Source organism: Pristis pectinata, chromosome 5 (assembly GCF_009764475.1).
Source record: "Pristis pectinata isolate sPriPec2 chromosome 5, sPriPec2.1.pri, whole genome shotgun sequence".
Classification (NCBI taxonomy): Eukaryota; Metazoa; Chordata; class Chondrichthyes; order Rhinopristiformes; family Pristidae; genus Pristis; species Pristis pectinata.
This window is the reverse complement of record NC_067409.1, coordinates 44,092,527-44,119,917: the sequence shown is the minus strand read 5'-3', so window position 1 is coordinate 44,119,917 and position 27,391 is coordinate 44,092,527. Positions and strand designations below refer to the sequence as shown.

The window sequence follows — 27,391 nt, the reverse complement described above, 5'->3', positions numbered from 1 at the left end:
CGTTAAAGATGCAGTTTGATACATTTCTTTTTCGTTTGAAGTTTTTAAAGTTCTTACCCACAGACATCTTTTGAAAAGATCTGTCCCCTCAGAGCAGCAGGGGCTGCCACCAACATGAAAGCAGATCCAGTGACAGGGTCACAATTCTAATCCTCTAGAGAACCAATTTGCAGCTGACAGACACTAAACATATCCTGTACATCATATCACAAGTCAAACTTTTTGTTGGAAGAGATACAATGGAATCATTAATAATCTGTATGTGCCTACAGAGAGTTTGAGGGCTGCAAGGAGGAAGAGATTGTTGGGAAGGACAGAAAGAGATAACATGGCCTGAGGTGGGGGAGGGGGAAGGTGGGAAAGAATGTAGAAAACAGTGAGAAGAGGTTTGTATCAAAAGGGAGAAGATCCATATGGAAAGATGGATCATTCAACCTGCTCTGTTAGATCTGAATGTTCTTTACCCCTCTCTTTTTATACCTGCACCACACCTCCTCCCGTAGAGTGGGATCATCTGCTCGGCGATGAACAACAGTGAATGCAAATGCCATTCATCATCAAGAGAGTGATCCAAGTCTACGGGAGAACAAATGGAGTGAATGGATAACAGAAATTAGGCCACTTTCACTTTGCATTGCCTCTTTATTTGTTCAACCCAGTCTATAATCAGTGACAAATGCTATGCAGCTCACATACTGCTTAGTCTGAAGGAGTGATTAGTGACTGTGTCATTCAATTGACCACGTGACATTACCCTTGATGTGAGCTTTGCCATTCAATAATTTCATTCCCTTTGCATGCTGAAAATACTCTTTATAGTTTTGCTAGTGACAACATTTGCAATTATTATCCCTCATCTAATCTTGTTGAATGAAAATGCTAAACCAGGCTTGCTTTGCAAAATTTGTTTTTTAAAATTTAATCATAGCATGGAGGCATTGCTGGAAAGGCCAACATTCATTATCCATCTTGGATTCCCTCAAGTAGGTGATGGTGAATGAGAAACTGAACTATTGTACAGAGAAAACATTCCCAACACTACTATTAGGTAGGAATTTGCAACGTATTGTCCCAATGACGATAATAGAAATGGCAAAATATTTCCAAGTCACGATGGTGTGTGAGTGTAAAACATCAAATCCTCTGACCTACCATTTGCAATTCCTTTTAGCCTCCACAGGATGGGGCCATAATCTTAAATTCAGCATTACACCAGTTATCTATTTGCTCCAGAGATGGAGATTGAACTCATTAAGCTCAACTAGCTCAAGGTAAGCAGAATAAAACAGAAGTACCTTTTTCCTCACACAAAGTGTTTGTCAGTAACAGCTGGAAATTTCTAATATGGGATAATGCAGTGCACCTCAAAACCCAGAACACAAAATGTAGGGGAGATCACAGCAAAAAAAAGCTTGTAGGAATTGCTGTCAGTAACCCATTAACTTTGATTAAGTTATCTGTTAGGGATAATTAATTTAATACTTACATAAAAAAAATCTAGGAACAAAATTAAATATTTGAAAAATCAAAAAACTGCAGATACTGTAAATCTGAAATAAAAACAGCAGAAAATGCCAGAAATACTCAGCAGGTTAGGCCACATCTATGGAAGGAGAAGGGGCTTCAACTTGAAAGGTTAGTTCTTTTTCTCTTCCTGACCTGCTGAGTATTTCCAGCATTTTCTGTCTAAAGCTAAATATTGAGCTGCATCAAAAATCCAAAGGGTGATAGTAAAAATGAAAGCTACCTCAGATGTAATTTCATTTTCCCTTCAAATACTTGGAAAACTTTGAGGTTTGAGCTGCAGCAGAATTTCAGAAAGCTTAATTTAAATCTGCTGCTCGCCACACATCATTGTTACTCGGAAGTGCTTGACACTGACAAGTAATAAAAGTGAAAGTCATTTTGTTCTCTAGTATTAAAACCTTGTTTTCTTGAAAGAAGATTATGCACAATATTTTTTCTAATATTGCCTTTAATCTTTGGATGATCTTCTATGCCACAGTAATGTTCAAAGTGCAACATCCCTCCCCCAACCCCACCAAAGGAGGTAATCATCTGCTTTTCCACATGTGAAATAGAGTGGAACACATAACTTAAAAACCACAAAAATTCTCTTAAATATTACTGAGCAATGTGTGTTACTTTATACATTTACAGTGGCATGCAAAAGTTTGGGCACCCCGGTCAAAATTTCTGTTACTGTGAATAGCTGAGCAAGTAAAAGATGACCTGATTTCCAAAAGGCATAACGTTAAAGATGACACATTTCTTTCATATTTTAAGCAAGATTACTTTTTTATTTCCATCTTTTACAGTTTCAAAATGACAATAAAGGAAAAAGGCCCGAAGCAAAGTTTGGGCACCCTGCATGGTCAGTACTTAGTAACATCCCCTTCGGCAAGTATCACAGCTATAAATGCTTTCTGTAGCCAGCTAAGAGTCTTTCAATTCTTGTTTGGGGGATTTTTGCCCATTCTTCCTTGCAAAAGGCTTCTAGTTCTGAGAGATTCTTGGGCCATCTTGCATGCACTGCTCTTTTGAGGTCTATCCACAGATTTTTGATGATTTTAGGTCAGGGGACTGTGAGGGCCATGGCAAAACCTTCAGCTTGTGCCTCTTGAGGTAGTCCATTGTGGATTTTTGAGGTGCGTTTAGGATAGTTATCCTGTTGTAGAAGCCATCCTCTTTTCATCTTCAGCTTTTTTTTTTTTACAGACGGTGTGGTGTTTGCTTGCAGAATTTGCTGGTATTTAATTGAATTCATTCTTCCCTCTACCGGTGAAATGTTCCCCATGCCACTGGCTGCAACACAAGCCCAAAGCATGATCAATCCACCCCTGTGCTTAACAGTTGGAAAGGAGTTCTTTTCATGAAATTCTGCACCCTTTTTTCTCCAAATTTTCCTGTGTCCTCACCACAAAATTCAGCATCAGAGGTTTGCAAAGGAACATCTAAACAAGCCTGATGCATTTTGGAAACAAGTCCTGTGGACCGATGAAGTTAAAATAGAACTTTATGGCCACAGTGAGCAAAGGTATGTTTGGAGAAAAAAGGGTGCAGAATTTCATGAAAAGAACACCTTTCCAACTGTTAAGCATGGGGATGGATCGATCATGCTTTGGGCTTGTGTTGCAGCCAGTGGCACGGGGAACATTTCACTGGTAGAGAGAAGAATGAATTCAATTAAATACCAGCAAATTCTGAAAGCAAACATCACACCGTCTGTAAAAAAGCTGAAGATGAAAAGTGGATGGCTTCTACAACAGGATAACTATCCCAAACACACCTCAAAATCCACAATGGACTACCTCAAGAGGCACAAGCTGAAGGTTTTGCCATGGCCCTCACAGTCCCCCGACCTAAACATCATCAAAAATCTGTGCATAGACCTCAAAAGAGCAGTGCATGCAAGATGGCCCAAGAATCTCTCAGAACTAGAAGCCTTTTGCAAGGAAGAATGGGCAAAAAATCCCCCAAACAAGAATTGAAAGACTCTTAGCTGGCTACAGAAAGTGTTTACAAGCTGTGATACTTGCCAAAGGGGGTGTTACTAAGTACTGACCATGCAGGGTGCCCAAACTTTTGCTTTGGGCCCTTTTCCTTTTTTGTTATTTCAAAACTGTAAAAGATGGAAATAAAAAAGTAATCTTGCTTAAAATATGAAAGAAATGTGTCATCTTTAAAACTTTATGCCTTTGGAAATCAGGTCATCTTTTATTCACAGCTATTTACAGTAACAGAAATTTTGACCGGGGTGCCTAAACTTTTGCATGCCACTGTACATTTGGGAAGTCATTGAAAATTATGGATTAAGTCTATGTCATACAATATGAAATAATTCAAAATTCTATTTGGTATTGGAGGACAATTTAAAGTAAATTTGTAGTCAACTTTTCTAGGTTGCACTTTGAACGCTGAGGCAGAGAAAAGGCAAGGGCTACCATAGATTGGTGTGAATATTTGCAGAAGTACTAATTCCAGAATGCACCAGTATAGAGTTTTTACACACAAAGGAGATATTAAGTGACAGCAAGCCTAATCAAACCATTTAATAATCTACAGGAAACTAACAAAAAGGCAAATATAACATGCCTCATGAAAAAAATCAAGCATATGCATCCCAAATATCATTCATGGTAATTTAAAAAGGGTTTAGATATTTCTAAACTGAAGTGCAGTAATCTCATCTGCACATACAAAATTGACAAAACAGATAAAGGGGTTCATGTTTCCTTTCTACCCAAGGCCGAGTCACTAAATATATTTAAGGCAGAGATCGATAGATTTCTAAATATGAGGGGAATCAACGAATGGGGTTAGTATAAGACAATGCAGGGGGTTAAACATTAGCCATGATTTTATGGAAACGCAGAGTAAGGTTCTGTTGCATACACCTTCATCTGTTTCTTCTATTCTTATAATCAAATAACATTATAAACTGAAACTGATTTACAATAAAAAGAATTCATCCTATCACTTTCAACAGTAGCTAAAATGGAAATACTCAATTCACCATTTTGTGTTAATGGAGGTATGATTAGTACATATGATAATTTTTGAAATGTTTTTGGTTAAGGAGAAAAAGGCCTGCATACATAAATGAAAATCTGAGAAGCATATAAGAACTTCTTTAAAATGAGAGAAAGGAAGCTCAAAAACAGAAAAGATTGTGTGAGCATAATAAAAATTATATTGTCTACATCTTTCCTTCATCTACTGGCAAGTTTCATGTTTATTAACCTAGTGTATGACTGGCCATGTTTCAAAACACAGAAAACCAAGCCCCAATACTTTTATAAGAATTCAAGCCCAATAAGGAAATGACGATTAAAACAACTTCTTTAATTCCTGGAAGATCTGCATGGTGGGTGGAAAGTAATGGAGTGAATTGTGTATTCTCTGGCTGGTGCTGATCAGGGTGAACAGGAGTACTCTTTGTATCAGAATTAGTGAATTTCATAGGCATGATGTCAAAGATAGTTATTGTGCATTTATTCACTGGTTGTTTTAATTTTTAAAATATTTTGTATTTTTTCTGCCTCACTGCAGATGTTAAAGTGGTGAAATGCATATTTCCCCAAGATGTAAATACTAGTGGATTTCTGCTTTAGTCAGCAGATGGAGAGCTGGGGGGTGGGAATAAAATACTTTAAATTCCACATTAAGAATGTGGGTGGAAAGTAAATGTGCTGTTTACAAAATCTAAGACAATGTTGAGAGATTAGATTGTTTTGATACAGGCAATAAACCCGCTTGTAAACTAACACAAAGCTGTGATGCTCATGATTTCTGCTACCTTCTGAAAATGACACAGAATAAACATTTAATACTTTAATGCATTAATAATATGTTTGACTTAGTCAACATTCATTTGGAAAAATAATCTAGTCCTATAATCTAGCAATTATAAATAAATCTATTTCACTTTAGGTACATTTGTCAGATTGTACATTGATATGCAGAGAGCTGGCATTCTATATTTGACTTGTTAACGAACAATTGGTGGATGACAAATTAACTTCAGAATCACTTGTGTCCTTTCATTCCATGATGCAATAGTATAAGTACTCTAATGTACTAAACCAGAAAAAGAAAAGCTGCTGTATTTTGTCAAAGACTTGATAAGATATGCATTTTATTTAAATACCAAAGCACATTACTGAACAGAAAACATTGGGAAGCTTAAAAACGTAAGGAAGTCATGCCCTGCTTGTATCCACAAGAAAACCTGAAAATTATGCTTCACATAATAAACTTACAAGTTAATAATTAAATGCAAGTGACCAAACAATATTTTAGTCAGGTTCAATGACGTTAACAAGTGCAATAAAGATGCATTTTCCATGCATTTACACAATGCAGATGGCATATTTAAATAATAAATAATTTATAATATTATTGTTCCAGGAAACTGTCAATTATCGCTTCTGTTCTAGGGATAAGTTTAGCCTATCAGAGATGAAGCTTCTGGAGGCCAAAATGCTATGCAAAATGACAAGCCTAGAGAAAGGCACATTAAATTCAGGGATGTTAACACAAATTATTAAAAGGCAATTCAGTCTGACAGAAAGGATACTCCCTGCCCGCCCACCCTCCCCGCGAAAAGCCGTGTAATGATCAAGGAAATATAAAGATAGTACACATGGATCTTCCACAGGCATGACAAGTTATCACTTGGGAAACTTTTCCATAAAATTAAAATTACTGTTATTAAAACAGAAGGTTGCACCATGGATAAGTAAAGAAAAAGTGAACAGTGGATGTTTGATGTAAAAGAAAATTTTAACTTAAATGTGGTGTCCTCCAAGGTTCCCTGCTTGAAGTTTTAGAATTGTATAAAGGCCGCAATTGAATCTGCAAAACACTCAAAAAACAGAACGTGCTTATTAAACAGGCCCTTCAGCTCAACTCATCCATGCTAACTGTGTTGCCCTGTGAGCTAGTCCTATCTGCATATATTTGGCCCACAGTACTTCTATGTACTTATCTAGATGGCTTTTAAATATTGCTAGTGTGTCCACCTCAACCACCATTTCTGGCAGCTCATTCTAAATACGCACCACCCTTTGAATGAAGAAGCTGCCCCTGATGTCCTTTTTAAATCTCTTCCCTCTGATCTTAAAACCTATGCCCTCTTGTTTTTTGCACCCCCTCCCAGGGAAAAGGACTATGTGTTTCACCCTGTCTATGCCCCTCATGATCTTATACACGTCTATCAGGTCAACCCTCAATCTCCTATATTCCAGGGAATAAAGTCCTAGTCTACACCACCTCTCCTTGTAACTTGGGCCCCCAAGTCCAGGCAACACCCTGGTAAATCCTTTCTGCACTCTTTCTAGTTTAATAACATCTTTACTATAAAAGGGTAACTGCAACATAACTTCCCAGCTCCTGTACTCAACGCCCTGACTGATGAAGGCCAATGTGTCAAATGCCTTCTTCACCACCCTATCTACCTGTGATGCCACTTTCAGTGAACTATGCACTTGCACCCCTAGGTCCCTCTGTTCCATGACTCTCCACAGGGCCCTACCATTCACTGTACAAATCCTACCCTGGTTTGATCTTCCAAAATGCAATACCTCACATTTATCTGGATTGAAAGCCATTTGCCAATCCTCAGCCCACATACCTAGCTTATCAAGATCCCCTGTAATTTTTCATAACCTTCTACACTATCTACAACACCACCTACTTTAATATCATCTGCAAACTAACTAACCACACCTTGTACATTCACATCCAAATCATTTATAAGTTACAAACAACATTTTAAATTTGAGAAGGGTCAGAGTAACAGAAAACCTACAGCACAATTCAGGCCCTTCGGCCCACAAAGCTGTGCCGAACGTGTCCCTACCTTAGAAATTACTAGGCTTACCCATAGTCTTCTATTTTTCTCAGCTGCATGTACCTATCCAAAAGTCTCTTAAAAGACCCTATCGTATCCACCTCCACCACCGTTGCCAGTAGCCCATTCCACGCACACACCACTCTGAGTAAAAAAAACTTACACCTGACATATCATTTATACCTACTCCCCAGCACCTTAAACCTGTGTCCTCTTGTGGCAACCACTTCAGCCCTGGGGAAAATGACTATCTACCCAATCAACGCCTCTCACCATCTTATACACCTCTATCAGGTCCCCCTTCATCCTCCGTCACTCCAAGGAGAAAAGGCCGAGTTCCCCCAATCTGCTTTCATAAGGCATGCTCCTTATAAATCTCCTCTGCACCCTTTCTATGGCTTCCACATCCTTTCTGTGGTGAGGCGACCAGAACTGAGCACAGTACTCCAAGTGGGGTCTGACCAGGGTCCTATACAGCTGCAACAATACCTCTCGGCTCCTAAATTCAACTCCACGATTGATGAAGGACAATACACCATATGCCTTCTTAACTACAGAGTCAACCTATGCAGCTGCTTTGAGTGTCCTATGGACTCGGACCCCAAGATCCCTCTGATTCTTCACACTGCCAAGAGTCCTACCATTAATACTATACTCTGCCATCATATTTGACCTACCAAAATGAACCACTTCACATTCATCTGGGTTGAACTCCATCTGCCACTTCTCAGCCCAGCTTTGCATCCTATCTATGTCCTGCTGTAACCTCTGACAGCCCTCTATACTATCCACAACACCTCCAACCTTTGTGTCATCCGCAAACTTACTAACCCATCTCTCCAGGTCATTTATAAAAATCACAAAGAGTAAGGGTCCCAGAACAGATCCGAGGTACACCACTGGTCACCGACGTCCATGCAGAATACGACCCTTCAACAACCACTCTTTGCCTTCTGTGGGCCAGCCAGTTCTGGATCCACAATGCAATGTCCCCTTGGATCCCATGCCTCCTTACTTTCTCAATAAGCCTTGCATGGGGTACCTTATCAAATGCCTTGCTGAAATCCATATACACTACATCTACTGCTCTCCCTTCATCGATGTGTTTAGTCAGATCCTCAAAAAACTATATCAGGCTCGTAAAGCAGGACCTGCCCTTGACAAAGCCATGGTGACTATTCCTAATCATATTATACCTCTCCAAATGTTCATAAATCCTGCCTCTCAGGATCTTCTCCATCAGCTTACCAACCACTGAAGTAAGACTCACTGGTCTTTAATTTCCTGGGCTATCTCTATTCCCTTTCCTGAATAAGGGAACAACATCCACAACCCTCCAATCTTCTGGAACCTCTCACGTCTCCAGTGATGATGCAAAAATCATTGTCAGAGGCTCCACAATCTCCTCCCTCGCCTCCCACAGCAGCCTGGGGTACATCTCATCCTGTCCCAGCGACTTATCCAACTTGATGCTTTCCAAAAGCTCCAGCACATCCTCTTTCTTAATATCTACATGCTCAAGCTTTTCAGCCTGCTGCAAGTCCTCACTACAATCACCCAGATCTTTTTCTGTAGTGAATACTGATGTAAAGTATTCATTAAGTACTTCCGCTATTTCTTCCAGATCCATACACATTTTCCCACTGTTGCACTTGATAGGCCCTATTTTTTCCACATCTTATCCTCTTGCTCTTCACATATTTGTAGAATGTCTTGGGGTTGTCCTTAATCCTGCCCGCCAAGGCCTTCTCATGTCCCCTTTTGGCTCTCCTTATTTCCTTCTTAAGCTCCTTCCTGTTAGCCTTATACTCTTCCAGATCTCTAACATTACCTAGCTCTCTGAACCTTTTGTAAGCTTTTCTTTTCCTTTTGACTAGATTTATTATAGCCTTTGTACACCACGATCCCTGTACCCTATCATGACTCCCCTGTCTCATTGGAACATGCCTATGCAGAACTCCACACAAATATCCCGAATATTTGCCATATTTCTTCCGTACTTTTCCCTGAGAACATTGTTCCCAATTTAAGCTTCCAATTTCCCGCCTGAGAGCCTCATAATTCCCCTTACTCCAATTAAACGCTTTTCTAACTTGTCTGTTCCTATCTCTCTCTAATGCTATTGTAAAGGAGATAGAATTACGATCACTATCTCCAAAATGCTCTCCCACTGACACCTGACCAGGTTCATTTCCCAATACCAAATCAAGCACAGCCTCTACAGCTTACCTACATATTGTGTCAAGAATCCTTCCTGAACACACCTAACAAACTCCACCCCATCTAAACCCCTCGCTGTATAGAGATGCCAATTGATGTCTGGGAAATTAAAATTAAAATTTAATTCAGAAAAAATGAGGTGATGCATTTTGGGTAGATCAAAAGTAAACATACACTAAATGGCAAAAACTTTAAAAATGTCAGGTAAGGATAATTTAGTTCTAATACACAAACCTCCAAGACATCAGGAAAAGGTTAGTGTTACCAAGGCACCTAGTAAAAGAACAAAGGGGTAATGCTAAATCTACACAAATCTTTGTTTAGGATAATTGGATTATTGTGCTCAGTTTAAGTCACCCTGATTTAATATGATGAGGTACTTTGACAAGGTAAAACTAAAAACGATTTCCATTAATCAGAAACTAGAGAGAATAGAAGATAATCACCAAAAGAAACCATTAGGAAAAAAGCGAAAAGCCACAGATGGTGGAAGTAGGAAATAAAAAACAAAAATGATAGAAATATGCAGCAGACCGGGCAGCACCTATGGATTGAGAAACATTTCAGGTCAATGATAAGAAGAAATGTTATTGATTTGAAGTGTTAACACTTTCTCTCTCCACAGATACTGCCTGACCACAATGCATTTCCAGCATTTTCTGTTTCATTAGAGATTAGAATTTTTTTTAAAGGCATTATCAGTACTTGAAAACCATGGTGGATAGAGCATTTTGAAGTAATGGGTAAATACTTCTGATAAAACATTCACAGAAAAAAAAAATAGCAAGTCTAACATCTGTGGTAGGTAAGTTACTGGAGAGGATTCTGAAGGTTAACATATACATGCATCTGGAAGGACAGGGGTTGATTAGGGTTAGTCAGCATGGCACTGTGTGTGGGAGATCATATCTTACAAAGAGTGACCAAGAAGCTCAATGAAGGTAGGGTGGTAGAAGGGTTCAGTAAGGCCTTTGATAAGGTTCCACATGATAGGCAGCTCTGGAAGGTTAGATTGCATGGAATCCAGGGAGAGCTGGCTAACTGGATACAGAATTGGCTTGAATGGTAGGATGCAGAGGGTGAAGGTGAAGTTGTTTTTTTGGTCTGGAGGCCGATGACTAGTGATGTGCCTCAGGTGTTAATGCTGGGCCCATTGTTGTTCGTCATCCATATCAACAATTTTGAATAAGAATGTACAAGGCATGGTTAGTAAGTTTGCAGATGTCACTAAAATAGGTGATATAGTGGACAGTGAAGAAGTTTCTCAAAAATTACAGGGGGACCTTGATCAGCTGAGTAAGTGAGATGAGGAATGGTAAATGGAGTTTAATTCAGGTAAGTGCAAGGTGTTGCATTTTGGAAAGACAAATCATGGTAGGACTTTCACACGGTCTTGGGATATGTTATAGAACAGAGGGACCTTAGAGTTCAAGTACGTGGTTCCCTGAAAGTGCAGTCACAGGTAGACAGGGTAGTGAAAAAGGCTTTTGACACGCTAGCCTTCATCAGTCAGGGCATTGGGTATAAAAGTTGGGAGGTCATGGTGAGGTTATTCGAGATGCTGGTGAGGCCTCACTTGGAGTGTTGAGTTCAGTTTTGATCACCCTGCTGTAGGAAGGATGTTATTAAACTGGAAAGAGTGCAGAAAATGTTTACAAGGATGTTGCCAGGACTCGAGGGAGAGTTGGACAGGCTAGGACTTTATTCTTCGGAGTGTAGGAGACTGAGAAGTGATTTTATAGAGGTGCATAAAATCATGAGGGGCTTAGATAAGGTGAATGCATTCAAGTCTTTTTCCCAGGATTGGGGAATCAAGAACTAGAGGGCGTAGGTTTATGGTGAGAGGTGAAAGTTTTAATAGGAACTTGAGGGGAAACTTTCTTTACACAATGGGTGGTATACATGTGGAATGAGCTGCCAGAAGAAGTGGTTGAGACAGGTACAATAACAACTTTTAAAAGACAGTTTTACAGATACATGGATGGGAAAGGATTAGAAGATATGGACCAAACGCTGGCAAATGGGGCCAGCTTGGTTGGGCACCTTGCTCGGCGTGGACCAGTTGAGCCGAAGGCTGTTTCCCTGCTGTATGACTCTGTGAAAAAGGGCAAGTGGGTGGCTCTATCACAAAGCTGGTAAAAAGAAATGAAGGAATGGTGGTTCCAAAGAGGAAAAGTAACCAATTACCTCCATGAAGTAACCAACCTTTACAGAACTGACAAAGGAAATGAAGATCATAAATGAGGACATTTTTGCTATCACTGTACTTCAAACAGCCTGAAGGACATGCAGCAAAATGCTACCATTGTATGCTTCTCTTTAGATACCAAGGCAGTAAAAAAAACAATTGACCACGCAACCAAACTTGAATAGAGAAAGCGATTAAATTCAAAGCTCTTTGGTGGAAAAAAACAATGACAAGAAAAAGCAATTTAAGTGAAATTTTCCCTTTTCAATGGATTCAATACAAGAACAAATAAGCAAGTTACTAACCAGTAAAATTTGTTAAGTAATCTACAACTTGGAAGTTCCAGTTAATAGCTACAATTGGTTTCATTTATCAACTTTGTAAATATAAATTCTATTGCAGAATATGCTATTGGAGGAAAGCTCCAAATCAGCAATTCAAAGGCTTGGAAGCGTTCAAATCCTATCAAGGTAAATGGGGAGTTTAAATTCAGTTGGGTAAATAAAATCTGGAATAAAACGTTGGACCAGTAATGAAACTTGTAGAAATCTGCTGCTGTCACCTAATGTGGCTTATGTATGACCCTAGACCCATTACAATGTGGTTGATTCTTAACTGCCTATGGAAATGCCATGCAGTTCATGGGTAATTAGGAATGGACAACAAACACCCACATCTGGTGACTGAAAAAAATTAGCATTTAAATTAAGATCAATCCATAATGAGCCACACCATTGCTAATCTACCATCTTCCCAAATGATTCTGTATCACTTACTTTCCATCTGTGTCTGATGCTGCTGCATAGTGAAGTGGTGTACAACCTCTTTCATCAAGATCATTTACACTGGCTCCAGATCCCACAAGAGCAAACAGGCACTGATAGTTGCAGTTGGCAGCAGCATAATGCAGCGGTGTCCTGAAAAGAATAAGGCGAGCTCAGTAAACATCCTCCAAGGAATATCATGCTTTCTAGCCCAGTTATTTTTCTAAACTACTCTGAATCAAGCCCCTCTAACTGCCCTGTCCTCTCAAGAGAGTAGTACCTGCAGGATTACATTCTACAGACACTGCTAGCCATCTAGCCTCAATAGAGTATACTAGCCTCAGCAAACAGAGTACGGCAGCTGATGTCAATTCCTCCCTCACTCAATTATATGTTAACACCTTCCAACAGAAGTCTGTAATAGCAATCAAGAACATTAATCCTTACTAGGTTTTCAGTTTGAGGATCTGTGACTCAGTGGCATGCCAGGCCATACATTCACTAACAGAAGGATAGTAATCCTCCATAACTGCAAATTTTGAACAAGAATATGTAAAAATCAAAGTTATGCTTGAAATAATAAACTTCCTGGATCTAAATTCTCATTATCTGTAAAATGTTTCTCAAGTTCACTCCTTAACAACCTCTTTCTCTAACTAAACTCCATTAAGCCATCAGATGAGTTCCTGATCTCACAACTCTTAATGCTTCCACTTTGGCCATCATAAAATCAGCTATAAAGAGTGTGAGAAAGTAAATTTAATGTAGCAAATAAGTACTTAAAAGTTAATAAATAAATGAATATGAGATTAGGTTCCAAGTCAGGAACTTTTTTTGAAAAACAAATTGCCTCAAGATATCTTTTCCAATTATTTTTCCTTGAAATGAATAGGGACAAGGGAAAAATTAAAACGGTACATTTATATAATTCTATATTAGCAGAACTAGCAAAATGTGAGAGCAGTGCAAACACTAATACAGTGTATTTCATTTACAAGAAATGTTCATACAGCATACTAGGAAAAGGGAAGTAACTGGAAGAACATCTTTTGGGAGTCCTGTGGGGATGAAGATAAGGGCAAAAATGGCCCAAATATCACACTGTCAGTGTAGCTGTAGTAAAGGATGAAAGAAGGGAGGCATCAGCACATGATAAATCTAACGAGTCAACCTCTGGGTCATAGATTATCAGCTTCACGCGGAAACCTATGCCTACATATAAATCAGACCATAAGACAAGGAATAAGAAGTGAGCTAGATGAGAACAAAAACCCTTTTTGTTAGAAAAATGAGGTTTTCAAGCTGGCAGCAACATCAGTTTTTTTTGAGAAAATACAGCACCAAAACCAAATTAAATGAGGAAATTTTTAAAAAAAGTACATAACATATTCGTAAGAAAGAGGAAGGCAGGTAATGTCATGTTCTTCCTCATTTGTATAACATACACATTTATGGTAAAAAAAACTGTACATATAAATTACAGAAGTGGGATTCTCAATGAACTAAGCTCTGCTTCAAATGCACCAAGATGATATCTGGGCTGAAATCCATGAATAATCCCATCTTTATATCATGGAAGATAACAAAGTTCAATGTGGCAGTTTGTTTACACTTAGCAATCATAAATCTGGTTGTAAAATTTGACCTTTATACATGCATTACAATGTAACATTTAAAAAGCAACATGAATATTGGGTGTGAACATGCTTTTTGTTTAAATGTCTTTTTTTGTCCATGAATAGCTGCAGAATATGCCTTTTGATAAGAAACAGAAATCTGATTTTGCTGTATGGGCATGGAACTTGATTTATAAGGATTCACATTTATAAAGAACTTTTCACAATCTCAGTTGATCTCACAGTCAGTAAAGTACTTTTGAAGTGTAGTTATAGTTGCATTGTAGAAAACAACATCCAGTTTAGGCACATCAGGATCTACAAATGGCAATGAAATAAATTAACAAATAATCAGTTATTAATTATATTGATAGAGATAAATTTTGGCCAAGACAAAGAGAGAATTCTCTCTGAATACTACCATAGGATCTTTCTCTTCCACTTGAGGGACAAACGGGGCCTTAACTTGCTTCCTAAATTGGTTCATTCCATTGACACCCTTGTGAACAATATGTAAATAACTAAGCTGTAATTATAAAAGGGTCAGCAGACTGCATGATGATAGAATAATGCTTTTGTGATTAACAACCCAGCAGTAGATGTAATAGATATCTGGAAAAATTCCAATGGATAACAAAATTCTCATGTTCTAGATACCGTCAGATTAGTTATGACATCCAGAATGCTTAATATTTCCTTCAGCGATGCTCCCTGGAGAACGTAAACTCACAGGCCCTCTCATGTGGCACTGATAATACTTTCAATGTTCCTTGAACTTAAATGCTAAGGAAATTCTGGCTGTCCTGGATCTAGCAGAAAACCTAGTTGTAAAGATAATCTTCTGTACAATGATTTGAGTTCACTTCAGAGGGTGGTATGATGGGTCAAAATAAACAGAAACAAAGGAGTTATTGTGCCAAAAGGTCATAAGCATGGACACAGAATACAGGACCACCCAATGTCACAACAGAAGCAACCTCAGTTAACTTGAAAGGTAAAGGAAACAATTTAGACAAAATGAAATGCAGAAACAATGCTGATAGAGAATAGCACATCAGGATCATGGACACAAATTAAGTACAGCCAGAATGAACACCACCATGAGTGTATTTCATTTCATCAATACTAAGAATATTTCCAATTTTTACTTACTCAGTGAATTATTCAAGAAATCAGTTTCTTTTCTTACCTGCCAAATTTATCCTTTTTGTTGAAATCAGCTCCGCTGTTAAGCAACAAATTTAAGCATTCAAGATTTCTAAAAATAAGAAAATACATAACAAAGTTATATAGGTACAAATTAAACTGAAATTCAAAGATACTGACAGTATTTTGTCAGTCTGTTAATAGAACTGTACAACTGCATCTGTGCGTAGCAAAGACAATAACATCAATGATTTCTGAGAAAACACTGGTACTGTAACACTTTTTTCTAAAACTTAATATGTTACTGTACACTTTTCTCCATCCATTTTCATCTTTATGGGGATTCCCCATTCATTCACCCTGATTTACAGGTTCTATAAAAAGAAATATGCAATTAATTCTTTAAAATACCTCAAGAGATAGGATCTGGGCTAAAAAGTAGCAACTCAAATTGATGCTGGTCAAGTTTAAGATATCTCCAACACTTTAACAAAAAAATGATGATTTCCCAACAGAAATAGCATTTGTGATGTAGAACTACTATAGGATTATACACTTTGGCTTAGAGGACATTAGTGCCATGACACCAGGAATAAGGCGGCTGTAAAACAACTACAAAAAGGTATTAGGTTTTAATCACAGGAAATAGTGATTGTATATCAAGGTGTAATGACAAGCTAAATCTTTATTAGTTAATACACAGTTGGCAGCATTGAGCTCCACACAACAGCAAGAATCATTGAGACTTCAGTGAGCCTTTATAGCAGATTTAGTACAATGCTGTCCATTATGAAAAACATGATGATGCTGGAGGAACTCAGCAGGCCAGGCAGCATCTGTGGAGAAAAGCAGGCAGTCAGCGTTTCGGGTCAGGATCCTTCCTCAGGACTGAAGATAGGAAAAGGGGAAGCCCAATGTATAGGAGGGAAAAGCAGAGCAGTGATACAGCATCATCATGTTTTTCATCTAGATTCCAGCATCTGCAGTCCTTCGTTTCTCTGCTGTCCATAATGATGGTTGAATTGATCTGTTGAAAAAATGGTAAAGTATTGATGGCTACATAAAATGGAATGGGAAAACGAGTTAATTATTTGCTAACTGGAGGGTAAACACCATGTAAACTGTTTTAGTCAATTAGTCTGTCTCTATGTTGCAGTCTTCAGTGATTGAATGATTAAGAACGTACAAATTAATAAATTAAATACATGAGATTTCGAACAATGCAGAAGCACCACCAGTACCTAAAGAGACCTCTCAATATGGTGAAGGTCCAACATGGGGTTTATTCAGGCTAAACATGATAGTGTAGTGAAGCAGTTGAGGTACAGGATGAGTAAACTAGAGATACAAATCCCACCATGGAGGCTGTGAAATTTAAATTCAGGCAGCATCTATGGGAAGAAATGGACAATCGACATTTTGGGTTGAAACCCTTCATCTGAACTGTACTTCCACTATCTACTGGTATTAGTCAGGAATGTGATTGAATACTCCGCTTGCCTGGAGGGGTATAGCTTCCAACAACACTCAAGAAGCTAAGTACCATCTGGGACAAAGCCTTCTGCTTGGTTGTTGCCCCAACCACCACCCTAAATATTAATTACCCTCACCTACAGTGCACAATAGTTGCAGTATGATTTCTCCCTTAGGATACTTATGCAGTACCTCCCAAACTTGTAACATCCATCAACAAGAAGGACAAGGGGAAAAAAATGCACGGGAATGCCACTCTCTATATGCTCCCTTCCAAGTTAGGGCACCTTACTGACTTGGAAAAGTATGACTATTCTGGGCCTACATCCCTGGAACACCCTACCCAACAGGATTACAGGAGTATCTTCACTAGAAGGCCTGTAGCCATTCAAGGAGATGGCTCACCACCATCTTCTCAATAGCAGTTAGGTGATCACAATAAATGCTGGCCTCACCACTTTCATCCACATCCTGATAAATAAATTAAACAAACAGAAAAAACTGCAGATATAAATAACCCCAGGAGTAATGATTAGATCCATTACACAAATCTATGAAGAGAAATGGACAATCAATGTTTTGAGGTTGAAACCCTTCATCTGGACTGTATTTCCACTTTCTACTGGTATAAGTCAGGAATGTGATGGAATATTCCTCTGCTTGCCTGGAGGGGTGTAGCCATTATCCAAGTAACAATGAGTCAGGACAGGAAGGAGATAGAAGGCTTAGTGACATGGTGTCATGACAACAACCTTTCCCTCAATGTCTGCAAAACAAAAGAGCTGGTCATTGACTTCAGGAAGGGGGCTGATGCACATGCTCCTGTCTACATCAACAGTGCTGAGGTCGAGAGGGTTGAGAGCTTCAAGTTCCTTAGAATGAACATCACCAATAGCCTGTCCTGGTCCAACCACATAGACGCCTCTGCCAAGAAAGCTCACCAGCGCCTCTACTTCCTCAGGAGGCTAAAGAAATTTGGCATGTCCCCTTTGACACTCACCAATTTTTATCAATGCACCATAGAAAACATCCTATCCGGATGCATCATGGCTTGGTATGGCAACTGCTCTGCTTGGGACTGCAAGAAACAGAAGAGAGTTGTGGACATAGCTCAGCATATCATGGAAACCAGCGTCCCCTCAGTGGACTCTGTCTATACTTCTTGCTGCCTCTGTAAAGCAGCCAGCATAATCAAAGAGCCCAACCACCCCAGACATTCCTTCTTCTCCCCTCTCCAATTGGGCAGAAGATACAAAAGCCTGAAAGCAGATCCCACCAAATTCAAGGACAGCTTCTATCCCGCTGTTATAAGACTACTGAATGGTTCCCTAGTACAATAAAATGGACTCTTGACCTCACAATCTACCTCATTATGACCTTGCACCTTATTGTCTACCTGCACTGCACTTTCTTTGTAGCTATGACACTTTATTCTAAATTCAGTATTGTTTTAGCTTGTACTGCCTCAGTGCATTGTGTAATGAATTGATCTGTATGAACAGTATGCAAGACAAGTTTTTCGCCATACCTTGGTACAAGTGACAGTAATAAACCAATTCCAATCCCTGCAGTCCTAACAAATTCTATCCTGTATAATGGTGGACAATTTGGTCACAGGAAATGGCAACTTCATGAATACTGGCATCCTCAAAGATGGAAGACTGAAGCATGAGTGCAAAATACAAGGTCGAAGCATTTACAATCATCTTCAGCTAGGAGTACTGAGTAGATAATCCACCTTGGCTTCATCCCAAGGTCCCCACCATAATACAAAGCAGCTTTCTGTCAAATCGATTCACAGCATAGGATATGAAATAGCAGACGACCTCACTGCATGCAGCAAAGCATATGGGTCCCAACATTATCAAAGATAACACTATCAAAGCATTCATGTAATGTCTACAAAATGTTGCAAGCAATTCAACAAGGCATTATCAAAGAAAAAAAATGACATTGAGCCATAGAAAGATACAGAACAGATGATGAAGGAATTGGCAAAGAGATTGGTTTTAAGGTGCATTGTTAAGGAGCAAGGGAGAGGAGTGCAGGGTTTTAAGGAGGCAAATCCAGAACTTGCGGCTAAATCAGCTTAAATTACAACCACCAACGAGGAAGCAATTAAAAGAAGCCATTAGCCAATGAAGTAATTAAAAGAAACTCTTAGAACTGGAAGAGACTGCAGAATTAGGTGATGAATGGAACAGTGCAAGATGTGGGCAGCACAAAATTGGATAAGTATGTTCACAAGAAGATTTGAGGTCTGCTGGAGAACACTGAATTAGTCAAGTCTAGAGGGATGAATGAATGAATTGAGGAATGAAAATCAAAGGCATGATTGACTGTTTCAACAGTAATCAGCTGAAGTAGCAGAGGGAAAGGTGGTTGATTTTAGAGATGGAAATAGGTTGACCGTGAAGTAGAACAGATATATGAATGAAATCTTCATCCTGTGCCAAATACAACACCAAGATTTTAAACTATGTGACCCAGCTTCAGGCAAGTTTCTGGGATGGCCAGGGAGCTAAGATTGTGGCAAAGTCAAAGGCAACGACCTGAGTTGTCCCAATAATTAGCTGCAGGGAATTTCTACACATTCAGATTAGATGTTATGTGATGAATCTGAGATGTAACTGGTCCATAGGAGCAACTGAAACATCATTGTCCTGCCCTATCCCCACATCCTTTGGTTCCTTTAATATTCAGAAATCATCAATCCAGAAATCTAAAACACTGAATGCAATCAATGACTGAGCCTCTACAGCCCTCAAGGGTAGAGAATTCTAAAGGTTCACCACCCTCTGAGTGATTAAATTTCTCAATTCATTCCTAATTTCCAGCATTTTCTGTTTAATTTCAGATTTCCAGCATCTGCAAATAGATTTTCATTTAACCCTTGGCTTTAGGCTCCTTGGACAGGGAAACATTCCCCCTGAATTTTCCCTAACAAGTACTCTCAGAATTTGGCATGTGAAGTTATTTTCTCATTCCTCCAAACCCCAAAGAACAGACTATTTAATTTCTCCTCATATGTCAGACCTGCCAATACCAGAAACCAGTCTGGTGAGCCTTTGCTACATTCCCTCTACAGCAAGAGTATCCTTTTCCAGGTAAGGCCGAAACTGTACACAACATTCCAGGTATGGCCTCATCAAGGCACCATATAAATTGCAGAAAGACATCCTTTCTTATGGATACAAGCAACCAGAACAGGCCAGTAATTTCCTACTTCCTCTGTCCTTCCTTTCTTAAATAGTGGGGACACACTTGCTACCCTTCATTCTACAGGAAGCATTCCAAAATCCATGTAATTTTTTTGAAGATGATAACCAGAATATCCAATCTCTTTATAGCCACCTCCTTTAACACTCTTGGATGAAGATTATCAGATCCTTGGGATTTATCAATTTCAGACTCATCGTAGATTTTTTCTCAAATGCTTAGTTCTTTTACTTCATTTGAACTTGACCCTTGGCTCTAGACTTTGAACAGCCAAGAGGTTGGATTTGCATGAGTAGGGTCAATGGTGCATTTTTTGAGAGCTGCCTTGAAACTACGTGTATGGGGGAAGCAGAAGATGATGAAAGGAAATAGTTAACAATATCAGTTAATGTGGAGCCCAAGAATCAAATGAGGTTTGTAGATACTTGGGCATTTGAAAATTTAATGCAATAGATTGCAAGAGAAAATATTTTTCTGGACAAATGCCAGCACGAATAGGATTTGAAGGGAGAAGAGTAAACAAGTGAGAGTTTAGTCAGGGATATCTATGACTGGAGTAAAAATGCCATGTGAAATGGCATGAACGCATTGGCCATGAATAAGGGAAAGTGTTTATGTGGAGGCAGAGATTTTGAGAGGAAAGGGCAGCAATGAATTCTCTGAGAATAAGAGTTACTTTGATAGCATTCTCTCCATCTACTTGCTTGAATACAGCTCCAACTCACTAAAAGCAATACAGTAAGACAGCAATGGCTTGTTGGCTCCTCATCCACCTGGCGTTCACTTCCTCCACCATCAGTGCATTCTGGTTGCAATGCTAACCTCAATAACATGCACTGTAGCAATCTGCCAAAGCTTTCTCAATAGCTCTGCCAAACCTACAACTTCTGACACCTAGAAGCACAAGCACAGGTAGCAGATGGGAACAGCATTACCATCCTGATCTCAAAATATATGGGCAAAGGTGGAGAGCCAAGTCAAAACTCACCCAAGCATATTAGTGAGAATACCACATGGAATGTAGCAGTTCAAGACATCACTTTCCCAAGTGCAATCGGGGTTAAAAAATAAATTGTGGCTTTTTCAGTGATTCCCACATAACACAAATATATAAAAGTCAAAAAAACTAAGGAATTTACTTCTAGGGTTCGTGATCAAGACATAAACCATACCAACATCAAGATTAGATTGGATAGGTAGAGAGAGAAGGAGTTAATAACATACGTAAGTAATTGTGCATGTGTGTGTAAACTCGTCTCCTGCACTTAAAATGTTCACTTTTAAAACAGTTTGTTATAGTTAACAAAACTGATAACCACTAGCTACTTGCACAAACATCCGCATTTGGAAAATTGTTAGTCACAGTGATTCCACGCAATTTCCATCAAAAACAGCTGTGTTTATTCATGTACAATATCAGATGGGAAATACAGAAAAATGCAATTTTACAAACAAAAGTCTAGCACAAGTTCACAGACAACATATATTGGCTTTTAAACAGTTCTTTGGGGAGTGTTGATAGACACGTCAGAGAGTATTATCTGATGGAGAAATTTTTGTATTGCTCTTATGATTTGCTGCCCATGTCAAAAGCTCTCATAGCAAACTTCAACTAAGTGTTCACCAGGATGGTTCTACAAAAACTGCATTACTGATCAACTCTGATAGGACTGAAGGTACAAGCAAGTGAGTGAAGGAGGGATGCAAGAGCCCTGTTACTGATCATCAGTCGTAAGCCATTGAGGCTGCTAGTACTGGGTTACGAATACAATTTGTACGCTATATTTGTTATTTCTTATAAAAGAAAATCTGGGTTCATAGGTATATGCTACTTAAGAGGTAGGAAGTGTGTTTGGTCACATGGAAGATAAACATTGGCATGGAGTGGCTGTGTTGACTAATTTGTGTTGCATAATTTCTTTGTATATGTCACCCGTGTTCCATTTTGCACTCTCTCTCTAAATGTCATTACTCATGGATAAGCCTGGGAATGGTGTATTCACAACCAAGGAATCGCTCATTTCTATCAGGAATAATTTCCTTTTGAGCTAAGGCCAAATATAACAGAGCATTTTTGTTCCAGCTAAGATCAGCTCGTGCAGCACAGGCCAGAAATCGAGGAGAAATAACCTGGGACCTTCTTGTTTTACTCAACAACATGCTAACCCATTAGGGATTACTCTAAACATCTTTACAATGATACCCATAATATGTTACTAGGTTCTTTACATTTAATTTAAATGTCTTCAAAACACTAGCAATTTGAAAATGCACGAGAGTTAAAAAAAAATACAGCCACTGAAGGTTAATCTAAATGTTATCCATAATAACCAAATGAACAAATTCTTATGTTTAATCACACCATTAATAAACTCAGGACATTTTGTGCATGTGTGAGCCCCTATTACAAGAGTTGTTTAATTATAACAAAATGGAAGCAAGAGTCAAAGATTATTTGGGAAAATGCCTAAATACAAACTTTCCTGAAAGGATCTCAAACAACGTCATGTATGGTGGCAGTAATTCTTTTGTATTCACATTGTAACGAATCCAGCTTCCACACAACTACTGTCACTTGCTATTTGCATGTCATTAACTAGCTATACTATAGCTCCATGAGCCACATGAATACAATTACTACTAATACAGTGTTGCTCAATGGCTTAGTGCTGTTTGCTCAAAAAAAGCACAAGGTCATTACTCACCCTCCAGCAGCAGCCGCATGAAGACAGGTCCTGCCAAATTCATCTGGGGTGTCTATATCAAAGCCTGTAAAGTGAATAAGCTCTTTGTGGAATCATAAAGCAATATTCATGTCTCCTGCCAAATCACCAGCAAAAGTTTTAATGCTGAATTGCCATCAATTTCTCTTTTAAATCAATGTGGTAATGATATAACAAATAAAAACATCTGGTGTATTTTATTACAAAAATTAGAAGATAAATTATTGAAGTTACTGCCTTATGTTTAAAATAATCTACTGACAATCCCATCCACACTGGTAATCCAGTGTTTACTTGACATGCAACTGCTTCACAGAATTTAAAAAAAAACAGTATTTTTTAAATGGTAGTGGTTTTAATTTTGTAAGAAAGTGAGTAGAGCTAAAACTGGACACGATTGGGGTCTAAACATGAAATTGTAACCAAGATATTAAGTTTATTACAAATACCTGAGGACAACAGTTTGCGACAACAATCAGAAAAACCACTTAAGGCGGCTAAATGGAGTGGAAACATTCCATGGATACCCCGACTAGAGTGGAAGAAACAGAAATTCAAAATATTAGATTAAGAGCATAAACATTTCCTTTGCTTAGTTAAAATCTTTCACAACCAATTGTGAAGCAGAGTTACTTCCAATATTAAAGGCTGTCATGAAAATCAAGTCTATTATCTGTTTTTAGTTATTGTATACTGATCTTCACTTTTCCCCATTAGTGATACCCTAGATAAGATTTCAGGAAATTTATCAATTAAAATACGTTATAGACTAATCAAATACAATGCACTGAGTTGAACATTAATAAACAATTGTAAGTCACAATTAATCTTCATCTTGTGAATAAATGGACAATGAAATCTCAATACAATCCATTCAGATTTTTATCTTTAGAACAACTGACAGATAGCAACTACTGTATATTTCCATTCGAATGATGCATGTGGTGGGACATGGATATGTTTGAGCGTTGTGATTAAGTGCAGGGTACTTATTTAGATATTGACCAAGCATTTTGCAAGCGATCCTGACTCCCTCCAAATATCTTTGCAACTTAAGAAATATAGGTTTACAATGGCAAAAGTGGTTAATTAATAAAATAATCTGATCCACTTGAAGCATAACATACACATACAACTGCCAATGTAATATGTCTACATTTCTACACAATTGACACAGCAAGTAAAAAACCAGATGAGTGGCAAAAAACTTTTCAGCTAGACTAATGAAAGCTTATTTAGGAAATAAACAAATAGTACAAACTAGGCTGTGACACAAAAGACAGATTCAAGGATAATGAGGTTAATTCACTGGTATTAGTGTGCAGTTGATGGCAACAGCATGAAAAGCTCACCATATCTTCAAACTCATTAGTTAAGGGTAGAATACAAGTTCCAGGAAATGAGAAGCATATATAAAGCACCAGTTACCCTGCACCTGGAATATAATATGCAAAACTAGTTGTTGAGCTACAGAAAAGACTTCAAAGAACTGGGGAAATGAAGAAAAGGGCAACCAAATTAGTAACTAGTTTGAACTATGATGAACAGTGGAAAAATCTTAAATTGTTTGCTTTGGAAAGATGATTCAGGCAGGATATTTAAATATTCAAGATCCTAAACTGAATAAACTGAACATTGGTATGTTTGCAGTGGCCATGAACTTTAGAAATCCTGGCACACAGATTCAAACTGGCAAGTAGCATGATATATAATTATTCAGATTAAACTACTGCTGAAGGTGGTGACAAACACATAGAACAGAATCCCCAGTGGATGAAAAAAATATTTAGATTTGTTAAGGAGGACAAACTAAGGACTTGCCAGATGGGATTTCAAAATCATGTTGGTTCTATGTTTTCTTAAATTGATTAGCCTGTTATCAGGTGTCTATTATGCATTCTTCAGGTTTTCAATCACTGGAAGCTAATATGTTTTGCAATACAATATGTGCTGGCACATGCTTTACTGCCAAGCTTCAGTTCTCCTCTGAACTGCCATTAAGAAATTGAAGTCACCATTAACTGGAAATTGCTGTTAACAGCTCTTAACAAATATAAACAAATGTATATTTGTGTGTTTCAATAGAGTGCTAAGGATGCTGGAATCTAATTATGTTAATACATATTCAAATTGTCACTGTTATGATTGTTAAATCATTTTCTAATTTACATATTTCAGAAGAATCAATCATCATAGTTAAGAATAAGCTATTTCATAGAATATACAATTTGATACAGTATTTTCTCTCAATATTTTTGACACAAATGTGCAGACCTGATTGTAAGGCAACAAGATGCTGTCTGAACTATAGTCACCCAAATTGGAAGATGAAACAACCAGCTTCAAAATAGGAATTGAGACAATTCATTTTCAACACTAATGTACTGCTAAACCTGCTTGGATATTTAACAAACCTTAACTCATACGTTTTGGGGAGGAGCCATAATTAACATATCCTAAATGATTAATATATGATTTAGCACTACATCCAAACTCAATGGATATAGAGGCGTTTATGAACTAGCAGAAGAATGATCTATGGCTACTGAAAACATACCCAGAAATATGAAGAAAAAGCTCCATATGAAAGCCCTTTAAAAAGTAACAGTACAAAATTAATAACAAATGAAAGAAGTGAACTTGAAGGTAGCTAATAAATGGAAGGTAGATAAGAAATGTGAAAACTGATCTGTGGAAAGGGAGCAACTTATGCTATAGATAAAAATACAAAGTGGAGTACTATCATTACTGCAAAACTTTCTGACAGCATCAGTATAACAAGCCAATAGTCTGAGAACCATTTGGAGATCTGTTTGGATTAAGAGATGGATGCTTTGATAGTCTGCATTGTCATTATACAGATGGGATTCTTTCCCCGACCTCTCTGGCTCTCTTTCCCAGGCTAGTCTAAAAAAGCCTCTCTATAGTCTAACATTGTGCCCAAATTACTCATCATCTCTACAAATTCTCTCAATATTCTTGTTTCTCTATCCTTTTTCTTTCTTTTTAAGTATTCTGGGCATTTAAAAAAAGCTAGTCCAAAATGAATTTCATCAGAATTCATATTTGAGGCAAATGTAAAAATATGAAAATGGATTTCAGTGTAATGATTGAAAGCATATAGTTAATGAAATAGTGGAAAGCTCTTAGCTCTTAGGTCAAATAAAACTGGTTTAACTTTGTGTCAGCTAGTAGCAATCACAATTTGGAAAAGAACACTCCCATTGACCACACATATTCCATGCATTTTATCACTTGTTTAATCTTTCAAGAGAATGCTTAATGAAAATGTGTATAATTTTCGGCACCTATTTTCAAGATTATTTTGCAACAAGATTCATAAAACAGCAACTGGAATAATTCTAAGACTTAGAATCTCATCTTCTGAAATAGATTCATTGAAATACATTTCTGAGAAAATGTTAAAGAGAAGGCACAATTCCAGCACCTTCAATGGGGAAAAAATATGCTGCGAATGTAAGCATAGTATCAGATGACATCCCCAATTTGGGTTGTGTTAGTTGACCATAGCAATTGCAGTTGTGGGGTGAATAATTGACACTTCTCCCAACGTGGCTCAGGGATGAGTGACCCCACTCGACGAGAGAGAAAGAAAGAAAACGTGCGAGATAGAGAGTGAGAGCAGGAAGGGTCCCTAATCTTGATCACCATCTAGCTATTCCTTAGATAAATGCACATTGAAACATCACTTTAGAATAGACAACAGTTCAGCAGCAATGATTTCTGGAGTCAAGCTGTCTATTACTGCCCAATATCAGAGCAAAGTATTCACTTCTGTCGATAACTGTTACTCACTTTGCAGTGTCAGCTCCACTGGTGATTAGTGTGTTTATAAGCAGCTCATGTCCATAACGAGCAGCTATATGCAATGGGGTATTACCATTTTTATCTTCACAATCTATCTCTGCACCTACAGAAAATAAAGCAGTATACATATTACACTTTTAAAACTGCATTTTGCTAATATTAATAAACATATTAAGTAAGAGAATGTATCTTGTTAAATGCATTTCTTAGTACCAACTGTTGAAAATATGTCAGTATTTTATTTCCCGTTAGCTTGTTCTATTCTCTCAACCTTCAGCTACAGGGTACATTCTACCAGGCTATGTTTGCTCAACAAGTAACTCTGATCCAAATAATTTCCATTCTTGCTTGACTACCAGTTAAAAACTTGAAACCGGATTCAGACTTCACACTTTTAAACTTTTATGAGGTCAGCCTTCCCCAACAGCTTGTTGCTACATGAGATTGGGGACAAAACCAATAAGAGATGCAGGAAGTGGTTAAGTTAAATATTCAAACAGATGAAAGGGTACCAATCAATGCTGTTGTACTTAAACATCACTTATATTTCAAAATAGAAATGATCACTCTTCTGAGAATACCAAACTGCTCATCTTTCAAGATTAATGGAACTTCAAAGCATGGGTAAGATGGATTGGCAGTTCAAAGAATCCTTAATATTGTGTGAATATCAAAACCTACATCAAGGAACATGTAGCATTACACTAAGTCCAAAGAAACATATTTATCAGTAGTATGAAATTCATAGTGGTATATTAATATGATTGTGATAATATTACAATCTGATACGCTCTCAAAGGCAAATAAATGGTTGTTTCAAATATGACTAGGTGTGAGTATTTCTGGTTAAAAGTATATGA

General features: G+C 38.0%; 1 protein-coding gene across 1 annotated transcript in view; it reads right to left on the bottom strand.

Moving 5' to 3' along the window:
- The window catches only part of ankrd28b (ankyrin repeat domain 28b), a 122,954-nt gene that overhangs the window by 33,525 nt on the left and 62,038 nt on the right, over positions 1-27,391 (bottom strand). Inside the window, exons 11-15 of the mRNA XM_052015873.1 lie at positions 26,520-26,634; positions 23,153-23,235; positions 22,686-22,749; positions 15,332-15,400; positions 12,539-12,679 (exon numbers count right to left, since the gene is read on the bottom strand). Of these exons, the coding sequence (XP_051871833.1) occupies positions 12,539-12,679; positions 15,332-15,400; positions 22,686-22,749; positions 23,153-23,235; positions 26,520-26,634 (472 nt within the window). The remainder of the gene's footprint in view (positions 1-12,538; positions 12,680-15,331; positions 15,401-22,685; positions 22,750-23,152; positions 23,236-26,519; positions 26,635-27,391) is intronic.